At 36.3% G+C, this 19938-nt stretch overlaps 1 protein-coding gene across 1 annotated transcript in view; it reads right to left on the bottom strand.

Moving 5' to 3' along the window:
- LOC136037836 (origin recognition complex subunit 2-like) overlaps positions 1 to 19938 on the bottom strand; it is a 58280-nt gene that overhangs the window by 18494 nt on the left and 19848 nt on the right. The window contains exons 2-5 of the mRNA XM_065720678.1: positions 10966 to 11220; positions 10253 to 10452; positions 3919 to 4124; positions 1011 to 1384 (exon numbers count right to left, since the gene is read on the bottom strand). Of these exons, the coding sequence (XP_065576750.1) occupies positions 1011 to 1384; positions 3919 to 4124; positions 10253 to 10452; positions 10966 to 11220 (1035 nt within the window). The remainder of the gene's footprint in view (positions 1 to 1010; positions 1385 to 3918; positions 4125 to 10252; positions 10453 to 10965; positions 11221 to 19938) is intronic.

The following is a 19938-nucleotide window of genomic DNA, read 5'->3' as shown; positions in this document are numbered from 1 at the left end:
TATATATATATATATATATATATATACATACTTATATATCTACATGTATATCTATATATATAAAAATAAGTTGTCTGTGTGTGTGTGTGTGTGTCTGTCGAGTGAAGTCATGTTTGTGTGTCGACTGACGTCATTATAAGGATTGAGCTGTATGCGTCATGAAGTTGTTTGTCGACTGACGTCATGTTTGTCAACTGATGAAATTACCTACCGGGACACCGGGACACAAATCACGACCGGAACACAGGGAATGTAAATGACGACCGGGAACCTCAAAGAGAAATTACAGACTGGGACACCCGGACACAAATCACGACCGGGACACAGGGAATATAAATGACGACCGGGACATAGGGACACAACTACAACGGGGATGCCGGGGGCACAGGCGGGATATATAAATGATGACCGGGACACAGGGATTGTTCGAATAGAAATTACAGACCGGGACACAAATGACGACCGGGACACAGGGACACATCATTAGAATAATGAGGTATAGATCTGAATACGGATTGTTTTTCCCATACGGATTGTTGGGGTGGCGCGAAGCACCACCCCAACAGCTAGTATACATATATATATATATATATATACATATATATATATATATTTATATATATATATATATATATATGTATATATATGTATATATATATATATATATATATATATATATATATATATATATATATATATATATATATATATATCTACATATATATATATATATATATATATATATATATATATATATATATATATATATATATATATATATATATATATATATATATATATATCTATATATATATATATCTATACTTATATATATACAGATATATATATATATATATATATATATATATATATATATATATATATATATATATATATATATATATATATATATATATATATATATATATATATATATATATAAATTCTACTATGTATAAAGATATATTACATAAAACTAAATTCTACAAGAATATTTAAATAATACGTACATAAAGGTGAATTGAGATGATCAATCGATGCAACAATTTTAACTCCTTCAATAGCTGCTAAGTTACTAAGCGTCACCTGAGATTTTTCATTTTGGAAGGCAACACCGTCTATGTTGTTAATCAGGAGGTAGACATGCTTCTTCAGTACTTTTAACTGCCTCTCTATAGCTATCAATTGGCTTTCTATTGATGAAAATGATTCTTTCATTTCAAGTATGTCAAAGGTTATTGAGTTAAGAACCTCTTTCACAGTTAAAGATGGGAAAAACCCAGTTATTACTAAAACGTCCTCATCAGGCAGCAACGCCAAGTGAAACTCTTCAATGAGAGCAGACTTGGATCCAAAACCGTACAACAAAATATTGTAGTTTTCCCTGAAATAAAATGGGACGTAATGTTAAAGGCTCGTTGAAAGGATTTTGGTTTTCTAAATAACATAAAGCAAAATCTCCATGAGACCCAGGCCTATATAACAAAATGCTGAAGTTTTCCGTGACAAAAAGAGGTTCCCTGGTATTCCAGGTTCCTATTTAGTTGGCAGCTATAGGGGAATCCAAATCCATATTACAAAATGCTTAGTTTTCACCGAAAAAAATAAGAACTTCATTGCATTCCAGGCCTCTATTTAATGGGAAGCCATAGGGGAATCCGAATCCTCATAAAAACATGGTAGTTTTCAATGACACAAAATAAGGGCTTCCCTGACAGTCCAGGTCTTTAGTGGGAAGCTACAGTGGGATCAAAACGCGTGTAATAAAATATAGTAGTTTTCCCTGACATAAAATGAGCAACCCTGAAATTTCAGGTTCGTATTCAGTGAGAAGCGAGATTGGTTCTGAACCCATGTAAAAAAATATTGTAGTTTCATTGACATGAAATAAGACCTTCCCTAACGTTCCAGGTCTTTGTCTAGTTGGAAGCTATATAATTTTGTTTATTAATTAATTTAACATAATAATATTATTTAGATATATTAAAATAAAAGGTTAATATGTGGTATCTCTCCATTGTTCAAATAGAATTTTTTGAATTCTTTGGAATTCTGAAACTCTTTCTAGAATTCTGGAAATACGAGTCTACTAGTATTCTTTTAGTATTGAGATTCCAAATATTTAAATCCTCAAGTAAAACTGTGGTTACATAAAAAGTGTGTTTTCACAATACCTCGGGAATGGAAGTTTGTTTATTTCAGGTATTGTTATTTCTTTAATTTTCATTTTTTTTTTGTTAATTAATAGTTTATTTTATTGTTTATTATCTTATTATAACAAGACATTGTTATTGTTATTGAGGTTTCTTTGTTTCCTCTGAAACAAACAAATTTGCGTCAAGCAAGTTAGTATAACTTGCAAGAATAGGACGTAGCTGAAGAAACAGGACCCCTTTTAGTATTATGACAACTGAAATATATCAAATCAAGGGGCCCCCATTCAAATAAAATCTGGGGGGAGGAAGTAAGGATTTTTTTTATTTAAAAAAAACACATGCAAACGAAAAAATATCATTAAAATTTAAGGGGAGGTGATAGTGGCTATTTTCGATCTTTAAAAAGTAAACTATCAAAGAAGATATTTTTCAAAATCTAAGGGGGGGGGGTAACCATTGGGTCATATTTGGAGACATCTATTAAATAATACATATTATGTAGACACTACTACTACTACTGCCAATAAAACCTCATTGCAGCTCCAAGCCGCCTAAGACCAAGCAGTTACGCACGCTCCTTCTCCATCCTGATCTATTCAAGCCTTCCCTCTTTACATCCTCCTAAGAAGTTCCCATGTCCCTTAAATCTTTCTTTGCGACATCCTTCCACCCCAACCATCGACGTCCTGATTTCCACTTAGCCGTAGAAGCCTTGCGGAGAAGAAAAAACTTTTGGCAATCTGTCATTCTTCATCCGTAGAACGTGCCATAGCCATCACAACTTTTTTCTCATTACAGCTCTAGGAAGTAGGATCGAACCACGCTTTTGGTACGCCTTTCTGTTTTAAATACGGTCAATCATTCGAGTACCCCAATCAATTCGTAAGCAATTTCTCTGGAAAACATCAAGCAAATCTTCCTCTGTTTTTCGAAGGGCCCATACTTCAGAACCATATTTGATCACTGTCACCACTGTAGCTTTCAATATACTAATCTTGATTTGCAGATTTATCTTCTTATTCTTCCAAAAAAATTTCAACTGTGAAAAAACACCCTTAGTCTTGGCTATTCTACTTTTATCACTTTCACAAAACCCACCGTCTTTACTAGAAAACACTAGTAGAGTAAGTGAACATGACCACTTGATCGATCTTTTCCTTGCCCAACGTCACCTTTTCATATCACTTATTCCGAGCCTTAGTGACTTAGTCTTCTTAGTGTTAATTTTAAACCTTATTCTAGCACCCTGAACGCACAAAACTTCTAAAAGTTGATTCATTTTGCTCACACTTTCATCTAAGATTCTTAAATCAGTATCATAATGTAAGACGGGGAAATATTTTCCTCCCCATTAGATTCTGTGTTCTCCCATTGTCTTTCCTATGGTTCCTAAGAAAAATTCCATCAAAATGATCCATATAAGCGGAGATGGAACACAACCCTCATTGACTCCTGATTTGATTTTCCGTATCAGAAGAAACACGACTCAAAGAGCCAAAAATCCAGTCAAGTGAGGTCAATTTACTTTAATATATGGGTAACGTCAAATTTAAATATATGCATTATTCGTGTATTGTTTAACACATGTCTACATAAACGACTTAATATATACCCCCCCCCCCCATATTTCAAAAAAGCCTTTTTGTCTGTACATTCATTTTTGAAAAATCCAAAAAATACTTACACAACACACAGGTTACGCAAAACAACTGCGACTAAAAGAACCGAAAATCCTGCCTATTAAGGTCTCTAATTCACTTACATTAGAAGGAATAGCCATTTAGGGAATAGACTCCTATGTTCATCAACTAACTCCTTATACTCTACTTCATGTCTGTTCTTGAGGTTCTTCAGTATATTATCCACTTGGGCTTTTTCTAATCTCGGCTGAGATAGCCTGTTCAGTGTTCTATTCGAAGTTAAATTGTCCTCTGATTGACTTTTAAAATAGGATTCGACGTCTATGCCCTATAAAAAGTTATTCTTGTTAATACTGGAAAAAAGGCTTTATCATAATTTTATGTTAATTTTATAATTTAGTGGTTAGTTACAATAAACTAGTAATATAATTGTAATATATATAACTTAACACAAATTTAAACAAAATTGAATAAAAATACAGCAATAAATTAATAATGCAGTTGTAATAAACTAAAAGTTTAATTCAAAAACAAAACTAGAGAAGTATCATAACATATTAATGAAGTAGTTAAAATAAAAAAAAAAGAATAACCTATTAACGACCATCCTAAAAACCGACTGTGATGAAAGGATGTCACTCAAAGCAGTATCTTAGAATAAAGCCAAAATTACGCCATTACACATCTTAGCATTAAAAGTGAGAAATGTTCATAAATATAAATAATTGCAATGTTTTCAGTGAAATGCAGAACTCACTGAAAGCCATAAAGGAAGCCACAAACTATAAATGAACAGGAGGAGTTGATGACCTTTCATGATTAAGTTTTTCTTTCCAGTTCCAATCTTCCAAGTCGGAGTAATTAAGATTCATTTTGAACTTCGACTAGCACTAGTAAGGCAGTTCAAAGCAAAAATTCCTTTTAGAATAATTTGAAGGATCCAGTGTTGAATAATTTAAAGTTTTTTTTTGTTATCCAATTGTCAACTAACAATATTAGCCAGTAATTATTGTATTGAAGAGCGTTAATTAAATTTAAATTTAATTCGGCTTAATTTAATATAATAGTTCTATCAGGACTTGAAAGCAGGAATGTTCAAAAGTCTAAACAATTCATTGGACTTTTAGTGAAGTACATGCCAAACTGAACTGCTAGATGAGACAAAACTCGAAAAGAAGAAAAACAAGGATACTTCCAGCCAGTGAAGATAGAAATACAACACAAAAATTTCGGCCGAGACTCAACCGTCCTCAGTGCAAAATAAAAAATAATAAATGACCGTAAAAAAAAAAACAACTAAAATAAACAAATCATTTTTTTATTGTCTTTCATTATTTTTACATTTTTGCCTGAAGACGGTTGAGTCTCGGCCAAAATATTTGCATTTTATTTTCATCTTCACTGGCTAGAAATATCCACGTTTTTCCTTTTCTTCTTTTCGAGTTTTGTCTTATCTTGTCATTCTTAGCTAGTATGACCTTAGATATACTTAATAAATGAATGACTGAGTTATTTTACGAGGAGGGAAACTGTAAGCCCTTCTGAATCGTCTTTTGTTTTAGGTTTAGATTACCGTAAGTCAGAGTAAAACAGGTTTATTTTTAACATCAAATAGAGGTGGTAAAACAGTCTAAGCAAACAAATTTCTGAAGGGTTCAGCATTAAAATAAACGCTTCTTCTGACATTCAATTTTTAATTGACAATATTAGGCAACAATTCTCTTTTAATCTTTCAGTCCGAGCACAGACACCTTGCTTATGGGGAAGGGGGACCCCGCCCCCCAATGATTTTAGCCAGTCGGTAAAAATTTATTCAGTAAATTATTGACGATAAGCACCACTACTTTGCTGACTCAGTTTTTTCTTCTTTTTTTTAGGGAAAAGGTCTTATGGAAATCTATGATGTAGAGTAAATAAAAAAAAAACTGGTAAAAAATTAATTACATTTAATAGCAATATCACCCAAATCAGTCGGAAAAATGGCCAGCCAGTCATTTGAATTCATTTATTAAATTTATACCAGAAAATCAATATTTACAAGAATTTTCTGGCTATTTTCAAATCAGTGCCACATTTTCATAAATGTTGTCACATTGAACCGTAAAAATAGGCAAAAAAGACTTATTAGCTGAATTTGGCAGCGCTTTTCATCCGAAAAATTCAAACATTAATAATATGTTGATTCCCGAAGACAGCTATACCTTAAAAAAAAGCATGCTTGGTGCCATATTTTTTAGTTCGTTTTTTTTTGTTCATTTTCACCCTTGTATTTGTTTTCTTTTTTTCATTTTTTGCCCACTACTACCAAAAATTGTACAACTGTATATGAAGATTTTTTTTGTAAAAAATTGAAAACCTCATGTTTTTTTTTTTCAGCCTACCAATTTCAACGAATAGACTTAACTGTTACAGTCCTTTGTGGTTTAAGTAAAAGTTCACCAGTCAGATATCTCAACCCTGATTCAAAACAAGACACAAACCTGTATATTTAGTATATTCAAACCTGTATATTTAGTTGTTGTTTTTTTCTAAGAGTGCCCGCAAAACCTCTGGCAGACCATCAGGTGGCCTAGCATGTTTAATAAAAAAGACGTTGTTTTCACCACCCCCTTTATGTTATCATGAGAGTGAAATTGAATCTCCTCTCCCGAAAAAAAATTTCTGTCAGACCCATAAAAACGTAACAGAAATGCAAATAGACACATATTTAATACGTTTCTGAAAATTTGGTGTACCCCTCCCCCTAAAAAACTCCCAAAAAACTTTAAACCCTCCTCCCGAAAAAATCCTAGCTACGGCCTTGCCTTGAAACTTCACAATTTTGAAACAAACCAAAGTAAAATCTGGGTAATCATGGATTTCTGGCATAAATAGGCTAAATAGACAGGCACTAGGTACTGGGTAAGTGGATGGGTACTGGGGGGTAAAAGATTTAGGGTTCTAGTCACTAAAACGCGAATCTGATCGTTCCTATGCATGTCGCTCTGTAAAAATTCAATATTACTTTTAATAATATATAGTCCGGCTCGAGAAATTGGAGACCAGTAAGTAGCCACGTCCCGCTGGATAGGAGGAATCACCACCTCCGTTAAAACTAATCGTGCCGTGTGTGGCGGCCTGAACCTCATCGATAGGGTAGAGCCCACCCCGGTGGTTAGTAAACCGCAGGCCTAGGGTCGGTTGGGCTAACAACCCTCCACCTGAAAAAAATTGCTACGCAAAGTGATAAATAAGCCTCGGAAACAGAACCTATTTGAAGATCACGACCGCAGCGCGCCAACAGACATGTTGACGACGTGAGAAAGACCAACGGGCTTAACCTTATTGACCAAAGAGGATTGAGAATAGCCACCTGGAATGTTTTAACCCTGAACGCAGCTGCAGCAATAGACCATTTATCCAGAGAACTACGTAAGAACAAGGTAGCTATTGCAGGGCTGACCGAGACCTGCCTAGTCCACAGCGGTGAAAAACAAATAGGCAATAACCACTCATTGTTCTGGTCTGGTGGTAGCACAAGTAGAAACGGTGTCGGCCTTGTGCTAAAAAACCTAGCAAGAAATTGCCTGTTGCGAAGCGATTTTGGACAGACTTATGAAAGCAGGTTTCCAGCACAAACATGGCAAAATGATGGTTCTAGTGTCTTATGCTCCGACGAACGATTCCGATGATGACGCCAAAACAAAATTTTATGCTGGACTGTCCAGAACACTCACAAGTGTATCCCCCAATGACATTAGCGTCCTGCTTGGAGACTTTAACGCAACAGTAAGAGAGGACACAGGCGTATGGAGAGGCACCATAGGACGCGTAACGGCCGATCCCCTTGATGACAATGGTCTACGCCTACTTGAGCTCTGCAGATCTATCGACCTTGTTGTTGCAAACACGTACTTCCAGCGTAAAATCATTTACCAGGTACAGCAGCGACGACCGCACGAAAAAAAAAATGAGCGATGATGTTATCATCTCGAAGCGCTGGAGGTCGTCGCTGAGGAATTACAGAATATACAGATCAGCCAAATTTGGAAATGCTGACCACAGACTTCTCTGCGCGGAAGTTCAGCTTCGCCTGAAAGCCCAGCAGTCAAAAACAAGGCCAACAGTTATTGATGTCTTGAAACTGAAGGAGCTGGACGCCAAGCGAAAGTACGTCGTCGAGATATCGAACCGATTCGAGCTACTTCACACTCTCAAGAGCAGTTAACATGCCTGGAAGTACTTCAAGACTCAAACGCATGAAGCCGCGCAACTAGTCCTAGGCAAGAAGAGGCACCCCAAGAAATCTTGGATTTCAGAATAAACTTCGCATGACATAGAACTGAGGGGGAAGGCTAGACTACATGGTGAATGACATCCTACAGGAAGCTAAATGGCATCCGCAACAAGCTCACCCACCGAGACCGAAAGAAGTTCGTCCAAAACAAAGCTGACAAAATCGAGAAAGCTGCAAGGAAGAAAGACAAGCTGCAAGGAAGGCAGTGTGTTCAAGCATCTTCGAAATCTCACTGAAAGCAAGGCTCCTACAGTGGAACCCGTCGTTTCAAGAAACGGGATTCGTCTTTCCGATGAAAGCTCGTTCCTCAATCGCTGGAAGGAACATTTCTCCTCGCAACTGAATAGAACTACTCCCCCTATAGTAGCCGACGAAATACTCCGTCGGTCTCCTAGCCTAGCCACCAAAGTCGATGATTTTCCCACTGATCCATTTAATGTCTTTGAAATAAGAAGCGCGATGAATAGGCTGAAGAACAATAAGGCCTATTGCACATACCGCTTAAGTTCAGAGTTGCCGAAATATACGGGCCCAGCCATGCTCATTCTTCTGCAGACTCTCTTTTCTGTTTTTTAGGAAACGGAGGCCATTCCGGAAGACTGGCGAAGAGGAGTCGTCATCTCCTTCTGAAAGAGGAAAGGCAGGCAAAGTAACTGTACAAATTACCGAGGAATAGCCATTCTCTCAGTAACTGGGGAACTCTTCGCAATGGTCCTTCAGGAACGTTATCGAAACATTATCCGCCGAATTTAACGATTAGAACAAGCCGGTTTTATGTCAGAGCGATTGACCATAGAGAAAATATTCGCAGTCCGTCAAGTAGTCAAGAAAACCAGAGAGTTTCGATAGAAAGCATTCATCGCCTTTGTTGACTTCCACGCTGCTTTCGATTCAATCGACAGGAATGCCCTGTAGAGCATCTTGAAGTTCATCGGCCTGCCAGATAAGTACTGCATACTCTTTGAAGCACTCTATAACGAAACAGACAGCTGCATCAATGTCAACAGCCGATGAAGCCCGTCCTTCATAATTCGTGCAGGGGTTCAGCAACATTGTGCCGTTGCGGCCGAACTGTTCAACGTCATCACAGACCATATCATGGCGAAGACGATCTCAAGGCTTGGATTTGGGCTTAAAACCGGCGATCACACCCTCTCCGACGCTGACTTTGCCAACGACTAGGCACTCATGGCAGAATCCATGGACCAAATCGTGGAAGCACTTCACATCCTACAAAAAGAAGCTGCGAAATTAGGACTACAGGTCAACTGGGAAAAAACCAAGATTATGGTCGTTGATCCATCCTCTAGCATCACCAGCCCTCCTGTGGCCCTGGACCAAACAACTACCTTCGATGTGGTTCAGCAGTTCACGTACTAGGGCTCTGTCATTGCTGCTGATAGCTAACTTCTCCCTGAACTACAAGCAGGAATAGCGAAGGCATCTGCTGCCATGGGGAGGTTAAATCGTCACCTATGAGGGAAATGAAGTATTAGTCGATGCACGAAGCTGCGAACCTTCAACAACCTGGTCGGGTTTGTAATTCTTTATAGAATAGAAACCTGGCCGGTCATAATCACAGCTCGAGAGACAATAGACGTGTTCCAGGCGAAAAACCTTAGGAGAATAGAAAGCCTGAGACGGTTCGACTTCGTCAACAACGAGAAGTTACTACAAACAACGCATTAGAGACTTCTGTCCATCCAAATTGCGGAGCGTGTTCTACAATGATACGGTCATCTCCTTAGAAAGCCATCACACCTTCCTACGAAAATTGTGCTGGACTTTAACCCCGTAGAGGCGGACTGGAAACGACCCCGCGGCTGATCGAAACATCAATGGTCCGATAGTCGTTCAAAATACTTGAAGTTGGCAAACATCGTTGTCCACAACGTACCAGTGTCAGCTGCTGATCGCACCAGTTGGTAGAGGCTGACATCATTCTCTACGCTGAGCCACGCCCGGCCGGAGACATAAGTCAAGTAAGTGAAAATAAGTCAAAGTTATTCTAGGCCGCGGATATAGGGTCCGTAAATATCCACAAGAGTCATGTTATAAGGTTTAGTTCAATGTGTTATTTAAAAGTCTTCAATAAAAGCTTCAAAACATTAATCACAAAAATAAACAAAAAGGACAAACAATTAGCCTAAAAAAGGAGAAAGGACAAAAATAAGGACTACCGCATCAACCATGGGCCTATTTTTCCGAGGCTTTCCAGGAGTCCTTTGGAATGGTTTATTTTTCTTTACATTTTTAAAAGAATGCAGAAGATTTTTGTCTTCATCTTCGTCATCACTTGACTCAGAGCTTGATGGTTCAAATTCAGAACCAGAAGAGGAGGATAGGTCTTCGAGAATATCTTCAGTGATTTTTTGAATTCCTATAAGCAAAAGAAATGAATTGTTTTTAATTTCCTTCAAGACAAGATCTATAAAAACCAAAAAAGAAAAATTCTTCAAATTCAACACATGTCAGTCCTCTAATTTCATAAGATGTTCCCTGCAAAATAACATTTTCTGGCAAAGGTCCAAAGTTTTTGAACCTTTTTGCAAACAATTTTTGAAAATTTTGAGAATTTTTTACATTCAACCAGCTGCCTCATTCAAATGTGAGAGGCCTTGTTCCAATAGAAATATGAATTTCAAGTGCCCTTTTAAGTAAATATTTTCCACGGAAACTAAACTGAGCTGCACAAACTTTGAAAAAATATCTTTTTATTGTCTTCCTGCTTACCCGTTGCGTGTTTCTGCAACCTCAAAAAAAAAGAAATTCAAAAGACCCCCACCCAAAAAAAAACCTTTGAAGCCATGAGTTAACCCCTCTCACTATATTTAGTAGTCTATATTTAATGATTACAGCACTAAACTTTTGATTTAAAAGAATCCCAACTCACTTTGCTTCAGTTTTTGTCTCCTTCTTCTGTCAGGTGTTGCAGGTACGTTTGCCTTTTCTTCTGAGAGTCCTTCAGGCTCCCGTTCTCCATTCTCTCTTTGGACACTTTTCTTTAGTTTTCCTTTGCTGGGTGTACGTAAGGGAGAATTTAAACTCGTACCAAGTGAATTTGTGATTGACAATGAACGTTTTTGACGAGTAGGCGTCGAGAATTTGTAAACTTCGTTGCCAGACATCAATCCCTCTCCTGCGGTATCTTGATGTAATTGAGGAAAAAAAAGAAATTAATTTTGTATAGTTCCGTGGTGAATATATATAGTTCCGTTTTATGGTTTGTTTGCACAAGTACATCATGATATGCCTTCGGAGTATGGAAGATTGAGAGGCCTTGCTAAACCTTATAAGTTCATATGTGAACTTTTAAGCTAGTAAAAACAACACAAATTAAATTCAACCTGGCTGGTTATCCCGCACGAAGTCTCGAACTAATAAACGAACGAAATTTCTTTAATGCTATTTGCAAGTATGTGCGGCGTGTAATATTGAGCATTCTCAAAATAAATAATAAATTAACTAACCAGAAGCTTAATTGATTAGCTTTATAAGACAATTAAGTAATAACAATAATGAAGATCAGATACGTATGTAGAAAGGAGGAGGGAAGGGAATCCTACCGAAGATGTTCAGGATTTAAACAGTTCTCTCAAAAAAAAAAATTTATGAGTAAAACTTGATGAACCTTCAAGAATGTGAAGAATTAAAATTTTTGAAGATTTCCACACCCCAAGATTCGTTATATCTAAACGGTTTCTAGGTGGCCACTCATCACTATTTAGGAAGCAAAAAGTTCAAGTAAGAAAAACGCTCATCAAAAAAAAAATATATATATATAGAGGCTTCAAATATTTCTAGAGAAAATCCTCTAAAAAAATTGCAGAAAATATTTTCTAGGGAAAAAGTTCAGTTGAACATCACGTCCAACTTGAATTTTCATTTCTGAAAGGAGCCACAAAAAAATATACAGGATAGCTTTAAAAAAATAACTTTGCAGGGTTTCTATCTCATGAGAATTAACCTGAGTTTCTCGGAAGTACGAAAAATTAAAAATGAGACCCAGCCCATATCAAAAACGAATCAATCCTAGAAGAGATAAATACAACTCGCTGATTGATTTAGATGACCCCGTCCACCCCCATTCTTGGTCTCTCATGAATTGCTAGATTTTTAAACAAAACTTTGATTCTGCAAAGAAACAAAAATACAAGAAATTCACTATTTGTTTTTAAAATTACACACATTATTTCTCTCTGGCCATATGAATTAATACTGAAAGACATTTTTTTTTCAAATCGTTTTTTTCAAGCCAAATGGGAAGAGAAGACTATTAAGAAATAGACTATTATCTTAATTATTTTCAATTGCGGAACCAAAACAAATAGGAATGTAAATAAAAGGTAATATTGGGGCAAAACAACGTTTTTCAGCAGGTCCAGAAAACATTCTAAAATTTTAAAATGTTTCATTTCGATTTATCATACTTGGGTATCAGAGACTGCATGTGAGAACAATTTTAAATTCATTTCTGGCCCAAGCAGCGACTTGATGCCTGCACTTTCACTGGAAACATTTTTTTTTAAAAAAAGCTTGGTTTACGGTTTTTCAAGAATTCTTTTTCGTTTTATTTTCTTGGAAAATTGAACAACCTATATCTATGAGTTTGTTACGATACTACTGCACATCACGCTCCATGATGCATCTGAAATCAGGTCTAACAGACACTCTGATAAAAATCCACTGGATTCGTACTTTATCTTTAGTTCCTAAATTATGTCTTATCATCACAACGTTTAACTTTTTCGCTAGTGCACAAACATAAAAACTAAATTCGAAAATAAAAGTCAAAAAAACAAACATTAGTTTCTGCCCCTAGCCCTTTCCCGCGCCTACATGGATTTGGACTTAAGGGAAAGATGTAGCCTTTCCTTCCAGCGTTTTAAGAGCGTGCATGTGCGAACGATAAAGTGGAGTTTTCATAGAAAAAGTAGAGTACCCCTTATTATATTTGTATTTGTAATATTTTTCTTTTGATTATTTCAAGGTTGCCAAGTTTTTAAGGTAGTGCCACTTTTTTGGCGCTGTTCCTTCTTGGGACCATGAAAATACATAAAAAAAGTAATTAGTTAAATTTGACAACGCTCTTCGTCTGTAAAATTTTAAACAATAACAATGTGGTTTTTTCCTAAAGACCTCTACACCTTCAATACAAAGCTATTCCTTCCTAATCTTTTTAGTTTGATATATTTTTGGCTTATTGTTCTATTGTAAATATATGTTTATTATTGTTCTATATTGTATTGCTGATTATATACGATATGTATTTTTTGTTGATTTTCCACTTACGTTTTCTTTTTAAAATAAACCTGCATAACTGCATATGGAGCTTTTTACTATTCAAAATTGGATTACTGACTCCTTATTTTCTAAGATATTGTAGTTGTGTAAGCTTTCGCTTAACCAATCTAAACAATCAAATTTAGTTTTCAATATCCTTCGTACTTTTAGAGTCCAATTATATGTAGAGGAAAAATAAACGTATGACTGTTGGGCAGGCTCAAGGAAGATGGGAAATATTCCATTTGTCAGCAATTTTTTTCAAAATGTCTTGCAAGTGACGACTTTTCAAAAACAACTTAATTTGCACGTACAGAAAGTTGGTAATAGGTAAATCTGGAACATAGATCATAATTATACACTTTATTTTTATTTTTAAATTTATTTTTGTTGTTGGTAAAAGGTAATAGGTAAAGTTGGTAATAGGTAAATCTGGAACATAAATCACGATTATCCACTTTATTTTTATTTTTAAATTTATTTTTTTGTTGGTAATAGGTAAATCTGGTAATAAGTAATAGGCAAAGTTGGTAATAGGTAAATCCGGAACATAGATCACGATTATGCACTTTATTTTTGTTTTTAAATTTGTTTCGTTGTTCGTAGTAGGTAAATCTGGTAATAGGTAATAGGTAAAGTTAGTAATAGGTAAATCTGGAACATAGGTCACGATTGCACTTTACTTTTGTTTTTAAATTTATCTTTTTTATTGGTAATAGATAATAAATAATAGGTAAAGTTGGTAATAGGTAAATCTGGAACATAGATCACGATTATGCACTTTATTTTTGTTTTTAAATTTATTTTTACATGTTGTTAAACATGTACTTATGTTCACTTAAGTATAGTAAAATACAGTGGGTCTGCATACAAAATGTATTAGCTGCAATTATTCTGCATATTATGAAATAAGAATTGTTTCTTTGGCATTAAACAACTTCACTTCTGGGGTGAATTTATGACATTGGATTAAATTGAAAATTCAATGCATATCTAAGTTCCAGGTTGATCCTGATTCTAGGGCACTTCGTTCCTCCTGTGACTGGGTCATTGAATAGCATATGTTAATATCGAGGTTTAACTTTTTAATATATTTCGGCTTCTTTTCTTTCAAATCAGTTCCCCTACCCCGGAGACAAAATCCTACGTATTCACTTGAGGAAGTTAAATTGGTGAAACTATGATGCATTGGTTGCAAAGAGTAGTATAGCGGTATAGCATAGAGTGCATACTGCGTACTAGTACATATTTTAATAATAAATCAGTCAAATTTGCTTCTAAAGACAATCGCTTAGAGTTCAATTGCAAAAAATAGTTTTGATGGTTTTGAGATGTTAATCCATTTCTTTTTCAAGAGAAAGTCAAAAGTTAAGCCAGAGAGAGAGAGAGAGAGACGTTTATTTTAAAAACGAATTTCACAGCTCGTAGCGCGGAATTAGCGCTTTACGTCAGGTATTACAGTCAGATAAAACTTGTGAAATAAAAAAGGGAAAATCACAGACACAGACACACAGTGTCAGATAGACACTTGTCAGATTAAAAAAAGACGATCATCAACTAAAAAACTGAGTCAATACAACAAATTCACTGATTAATAATGTTTACAAATGCAGGAATGAAACTCTTCCTGTATCTCTCGTGGATTGGTGAGAGAGGTTGAAGGGTGGGGACTTTCTGGGAGTTGGGTCTTTGAAGTCTGGATCTTGAAGGTTGAAAGGGCAGGGGGAATAAATCTTGGAAACGAGGCATTGTCAGTATGTCCAATAATGGAATTTACTTAGCTCTTACTTTCAAATGCAAAAAGGATTTGTTCGAATTACCCAGTAGATATTGCAGACACTACTACTACTACTACTACTACTAATAACTCACTGCAGCACCAAGCCGCCTGAGGCCAACACAGCTACGCACGCTCCTCCTCCAACCTAATCTATTTAAAGCCTCCCTCTTTACACCCTCTCAGGAAGTTCCCATTTCCTTTAAATCTTTATTTATGACATCCTCCCAACCCAGACAAGGACGACCTGCTTTCCATGTAGCCCCAGACGGTTGGCCAAAAAGGACAATCTTCGGTAATCTGTCATCCTTCATCCGTAGAACATGGCCTAGCCATCTCAACCTTTCTTTCATTATAGCCCCAGAAAGCGGGATTGAACCACACTTTTCGTACAACCTACTGTTTGAAATACGGTCAGTCAGCCGGGTACCCAGAACAATCCGTAGGCAATTTCTCTGGAAAACATCTAGTAAATTTTCATCTGCTTTTCGGAGTGCCCATGCTTCAGAGCCATATTTGACCACTGTCAAATATGTAGCTTCCAATATCACTGTAGCTTCCAATATTCTAATCTTGGTTTGTAGACTTATCTTTCTATTCTTCCAAACTTTTTTTAACTGTGAGAAAACACCCTGGGCCTTAGCTATTCTACTTTTAACATCTTCACTGCTCCCACCATCTTTACTAATAATACTACCAAGGTAACTGAACCTCCTAACCTGATCAATATTTTCGTTACCTAATGTCACCTGTTCATCTTTACTTATTCCTAGCCTTAGTGACTTAGTTTTCTTAACAATAATTTTCAAGCCTATTTTAGCACCCTGAACTCGTAATACCTCTAAAAATTCCTTCATTTTGCTGACACTTTCATCTAATATGCTTAAATCATCAGCGTAATCTAAGTCCAGGAGCGTTCTTCCTCCCCATTTGATTCCATGGTCTCCAATTGCCTTTCCTGTGCTCCTTAAGACGAAGTCCATCAAAATGATCCATATAAAGGGGGATAGAACACAACCCTGCTTAACTCCTGATTTAATACAAAACCAGTTGCTAACCCCATTTCCTACCTTAACGGCAGCAGTATTATTCTCGTACATAGCGCAAATCACTTTAATGTATTTTTCAGGTATACCATATAACGACAAGACCTTTGTTAACGCTGTTCTATCAACAGAATCGAAAGCTTGCTCATAATCGATAAAACCGAGGACCAAAGGTGATTGACAACGAAGGGACTTCTCAATTATTAACCTAAGAGTGAAAACATGGTCGACACATCCTCTACCTTTTCTAAAACCGCATTGTTCTTCCCTTAAAACTTTGTCTACAGCATGTCTCAGTCTAAAAAGTATCATATTACTAAGTAATTTGCTACCTACAGAGACCAGACTAATGCCTCGATAATTACGACACTCACTCTTGTCACCTTTCTTATACAGTGGTTTAATTAAGGTTTTCCTAAAATCATTGGGTACTTCCCCTTTTTCAAAAATCATGTTCATAATCTTCAGTAGCTTATTCCTAACCTCAGAGCCACCATATTTAAGAAACTCATTAATCATACTATCAGCACCTGGGGCCTTATTATTTTTTAATCCTTTTAGTACTGTCGCTAATTCTTCCTCACTAAACAAATCTTCCTTCACTTCCTAGGTATCACAAACTTTTTCATTTTCATCTATATCTTTTCCTGCAACTGTATCTCGGTTTAGCATATTCTCAAAATGTTCCACCCATCTTTCTTTAACTTTTTCCTTATCACTAATTGTGGCCCCATTTCTATCTTTAACTGGGACTAGTCCGGATTGGCTACTCCCTTTCAATTTATTAACATGCCAGTATAATATTTTACTATTATGCCGTCTAGCCGCATCTTCCAGATCCTCAGCAATTTTATCCATCGCCTCCACTTCACATCTCCTTAGTTCATATTTTAATGCTTTCTCCACTTTCTTTACATTCCTTTTGTTTTCATACGACCTATCACTCAGATAATTCTTATACAAACTCTTTCTACTCTCTATTAAACCTAAAGCTTTTTCACTAATATTCCTAGTTGCAGTCTTAGCACTCTTCCCTAGGACACCATCAGCAACTTCACAAATTGTTTTTCTGAAATTATTCCATCCATCTTCCACATTGTCAAATTTTAAACTCTCAAGTTTAGTACTCAACTGTTCCTGGAATTTTTTTCTCAAATTTTCAACCTGAACTCTACCAACATCATAACTTTCCAGGAGGGAGTTACCCTTCCGAAATTTCAGCTTTAAATTAACCTTAGACACTACTAAATGGTGACCTTTACTTTTAACATCAATAACGGCACTCCTATACACCCTAGTATCTTGTGTTGTTCCTGATAGTCTTCTTTTTACAATAACATAATCAATAAGGTTTGCTGTCTTACCATCACGTGAATACCATGTCAACTTATGGGTCATTTTGTGACCAAACACCGTATTGGTTATAACTAGGTTGTTATACCTACAAAATTGCAAAAGCCTATAGCCATTACTGTTTTCTTTTCCTACACCAAATTTACCTAGGCTAGGATACCATCTATCCCTATTTCTACCAACCTGGGCATTAAAATCTCTTAGCAAAAACACCATATTTCTACCTGGTACCCTGTCTATTTGCTCCTGTAACTGTAAGTAAAATTTATCTGAGTCACTAGTATCTCCATCAGTTGGTTCAATGGGGGCATATACTACTATAACTGATACCCTAAACTTTTTAGTCATAAAATGAGCAATTAGTATCATATTATTAATACCTTCCCAGCCTAAACAAGACTTAGCAGCTTCCTTATTCATCATGAGCCCTACTCCCTGTCTATGTGCCCCATCCTTCCTGCCTGAGTAAACAAATTCTATATCACCTAATTTCATGCTTCCTATCCCTGGGATATGAGTTTCTGAAACTCCTAATAAATCCAGTTCAAACCGTCTGAATTCGTCAGTCAAAATGTCGATACGATATTCATTTTTTAACGTCGTAACATTCCAAGTTCCAATTTTCATGTTCTTTAAATCTTTGAAATTATTTTGGCCTCAAGAAAAGCAGTGATCCCGGATACCAGTGCAGGATGGGGACCAACATATCTTCTCAAGTCTACACCGAAGCGCTTAAGCCGGCTTAGAACCGGACAGCAAGAAGTCCCTGGGACCTCCAGTAAGTTGGAGGCTTTGTGCAATCCTGGGCCCATCTTGGTCACAACATGGTTTTCAGCACTTGGCGATGCTCTTCTATCAACAAGAGTCGAAATTCTGCACAGACAGTCCCAAGCCTATTACCTCCGACTCATTATATATTCATGCCTACAAATATTATGCTACTACGGGGAGGCAGCCCATAGTAGATAAATTAGCTAGGAAGAGGTTCTTCAGCTCGAAAACGTCCATCAAAACAAACCTTATTGACCATATCTTATTCCAAAAAAATCATGGGAGCTAGCCCCTGGCCCACCCTTCATGGCCCGAACCCGCTCCCAAAAAATCAAACTTATTTATGATGATTTATTCCAAAACTATGGGAGCTATGGAATTATGGAAGTTCAGAGAATAGTCAAGAAGTTCATTTACCAATTTAGTGAGAATTAAAACAGTCACTTATGATTTAAATCATCAGCGATTCGTGCGTAAGGGCATCCGATAATCTAATACGTAAACGTGACCGATATTCACTTCAATATTTCAAAGCATTCATTGCATTTGTTCCTTATATAATTAAATAAAAAAAAAGTTTTTCAAATGAAAGTAAGGAGCGACATTAAAACTTTAAACGAACAGAAATTACTCCGTATATGAAAGGGGCTTTTCCTTTTCAACGCCCCGCTCTTTACACTAGAGTTTGACTCTTTCTCTTAACTCTACATTTTAAAACAGTAAAAAACTTTAGCGTAAAGAGCGGGGCGTTGAGAAGGAAAAGCCCCTTTCATATACGGAGTAATTTCTGTTCGTTTTAAGTTTTAATGTCGCTCCTTACTTTCATTTAAAAAACTTTTTTTTTATTTAATTTCTGAACGTCTTTGAATCAATGCATGTTTTGATTTTGGCTCTCCGCAGAGGAATAATTAAAAGGAAATTTGTATATTTAATTTTTTTGGCTAAATGGCTTTCTCATAATTTTGATCGAATGGTTTTGAGAAAAAAACGAGCGGGGGAGGAAGCCTAGTTGCCCTCCGATTTTCGGTTAATTAAAAAGGCAACTAGAACTTTTAATTTTTTACGAATCTTTTTATAAGTAAAAGATATACGTAACTTATAAATTAGCTTACGTAAAGAACTTTTGTATTCTCATGTTTTTATTACATATATGAGGGGGTTCGCCCCCTCGTCAGCACCTCGCTCTTTACACTTAAGCTTAAATTTTGTCACAATTCATTAAGAATGACCCCTGAATCACAAAAGCCGCAGAATAAATAGTTGAAATTACTAAAAATACATTAGCGCAAAGAGCGAGGTATTAGGAGGAGGTGAGCCCCTCATATGGGTAATAATTTCTGTTCGTTTTATTGCTGCTGCTTACTTCCAGCTGAAAAAAAAACTTTTTCATGTTTATTTTTTTACTGTTTTTTTTAAGTAATGCTAGTAAATCCTGCGCTCCCTTCATGGAAATTTTCTTCCCCCATGACAAATTCCTCGATGGAAAGTTCCCCCAGAATATCTCCCTCTTCTCAACCCCTGCCTCCAACAAGAAAATCCTCCTGAAAACGCCTGTACACTTCCCAACAACCATTACTATATGTAAGCACTGGTCAAAGTTTTGAACTTGTAACTCCTCCCACGGGGACTTTGGGGG

The sequence above is a fragment of the Artemia franciscana genome, chromosome 17 (genome assembly GCF_032884065.1).
Source record: "Artemia franciscana chromosome 17, ASM3288406v1, whole genome shotgun sequence".
Classification (NCBI taxonomy): Eukaryota; Metazoa; Arthropoda; class Branchiopoda; order Anostraca; family Artemiidae; genus Artemia; species Artemia franciscana.
This window is presented reverse-complemented; position numbering and strand designations above follow the sequence as displayed.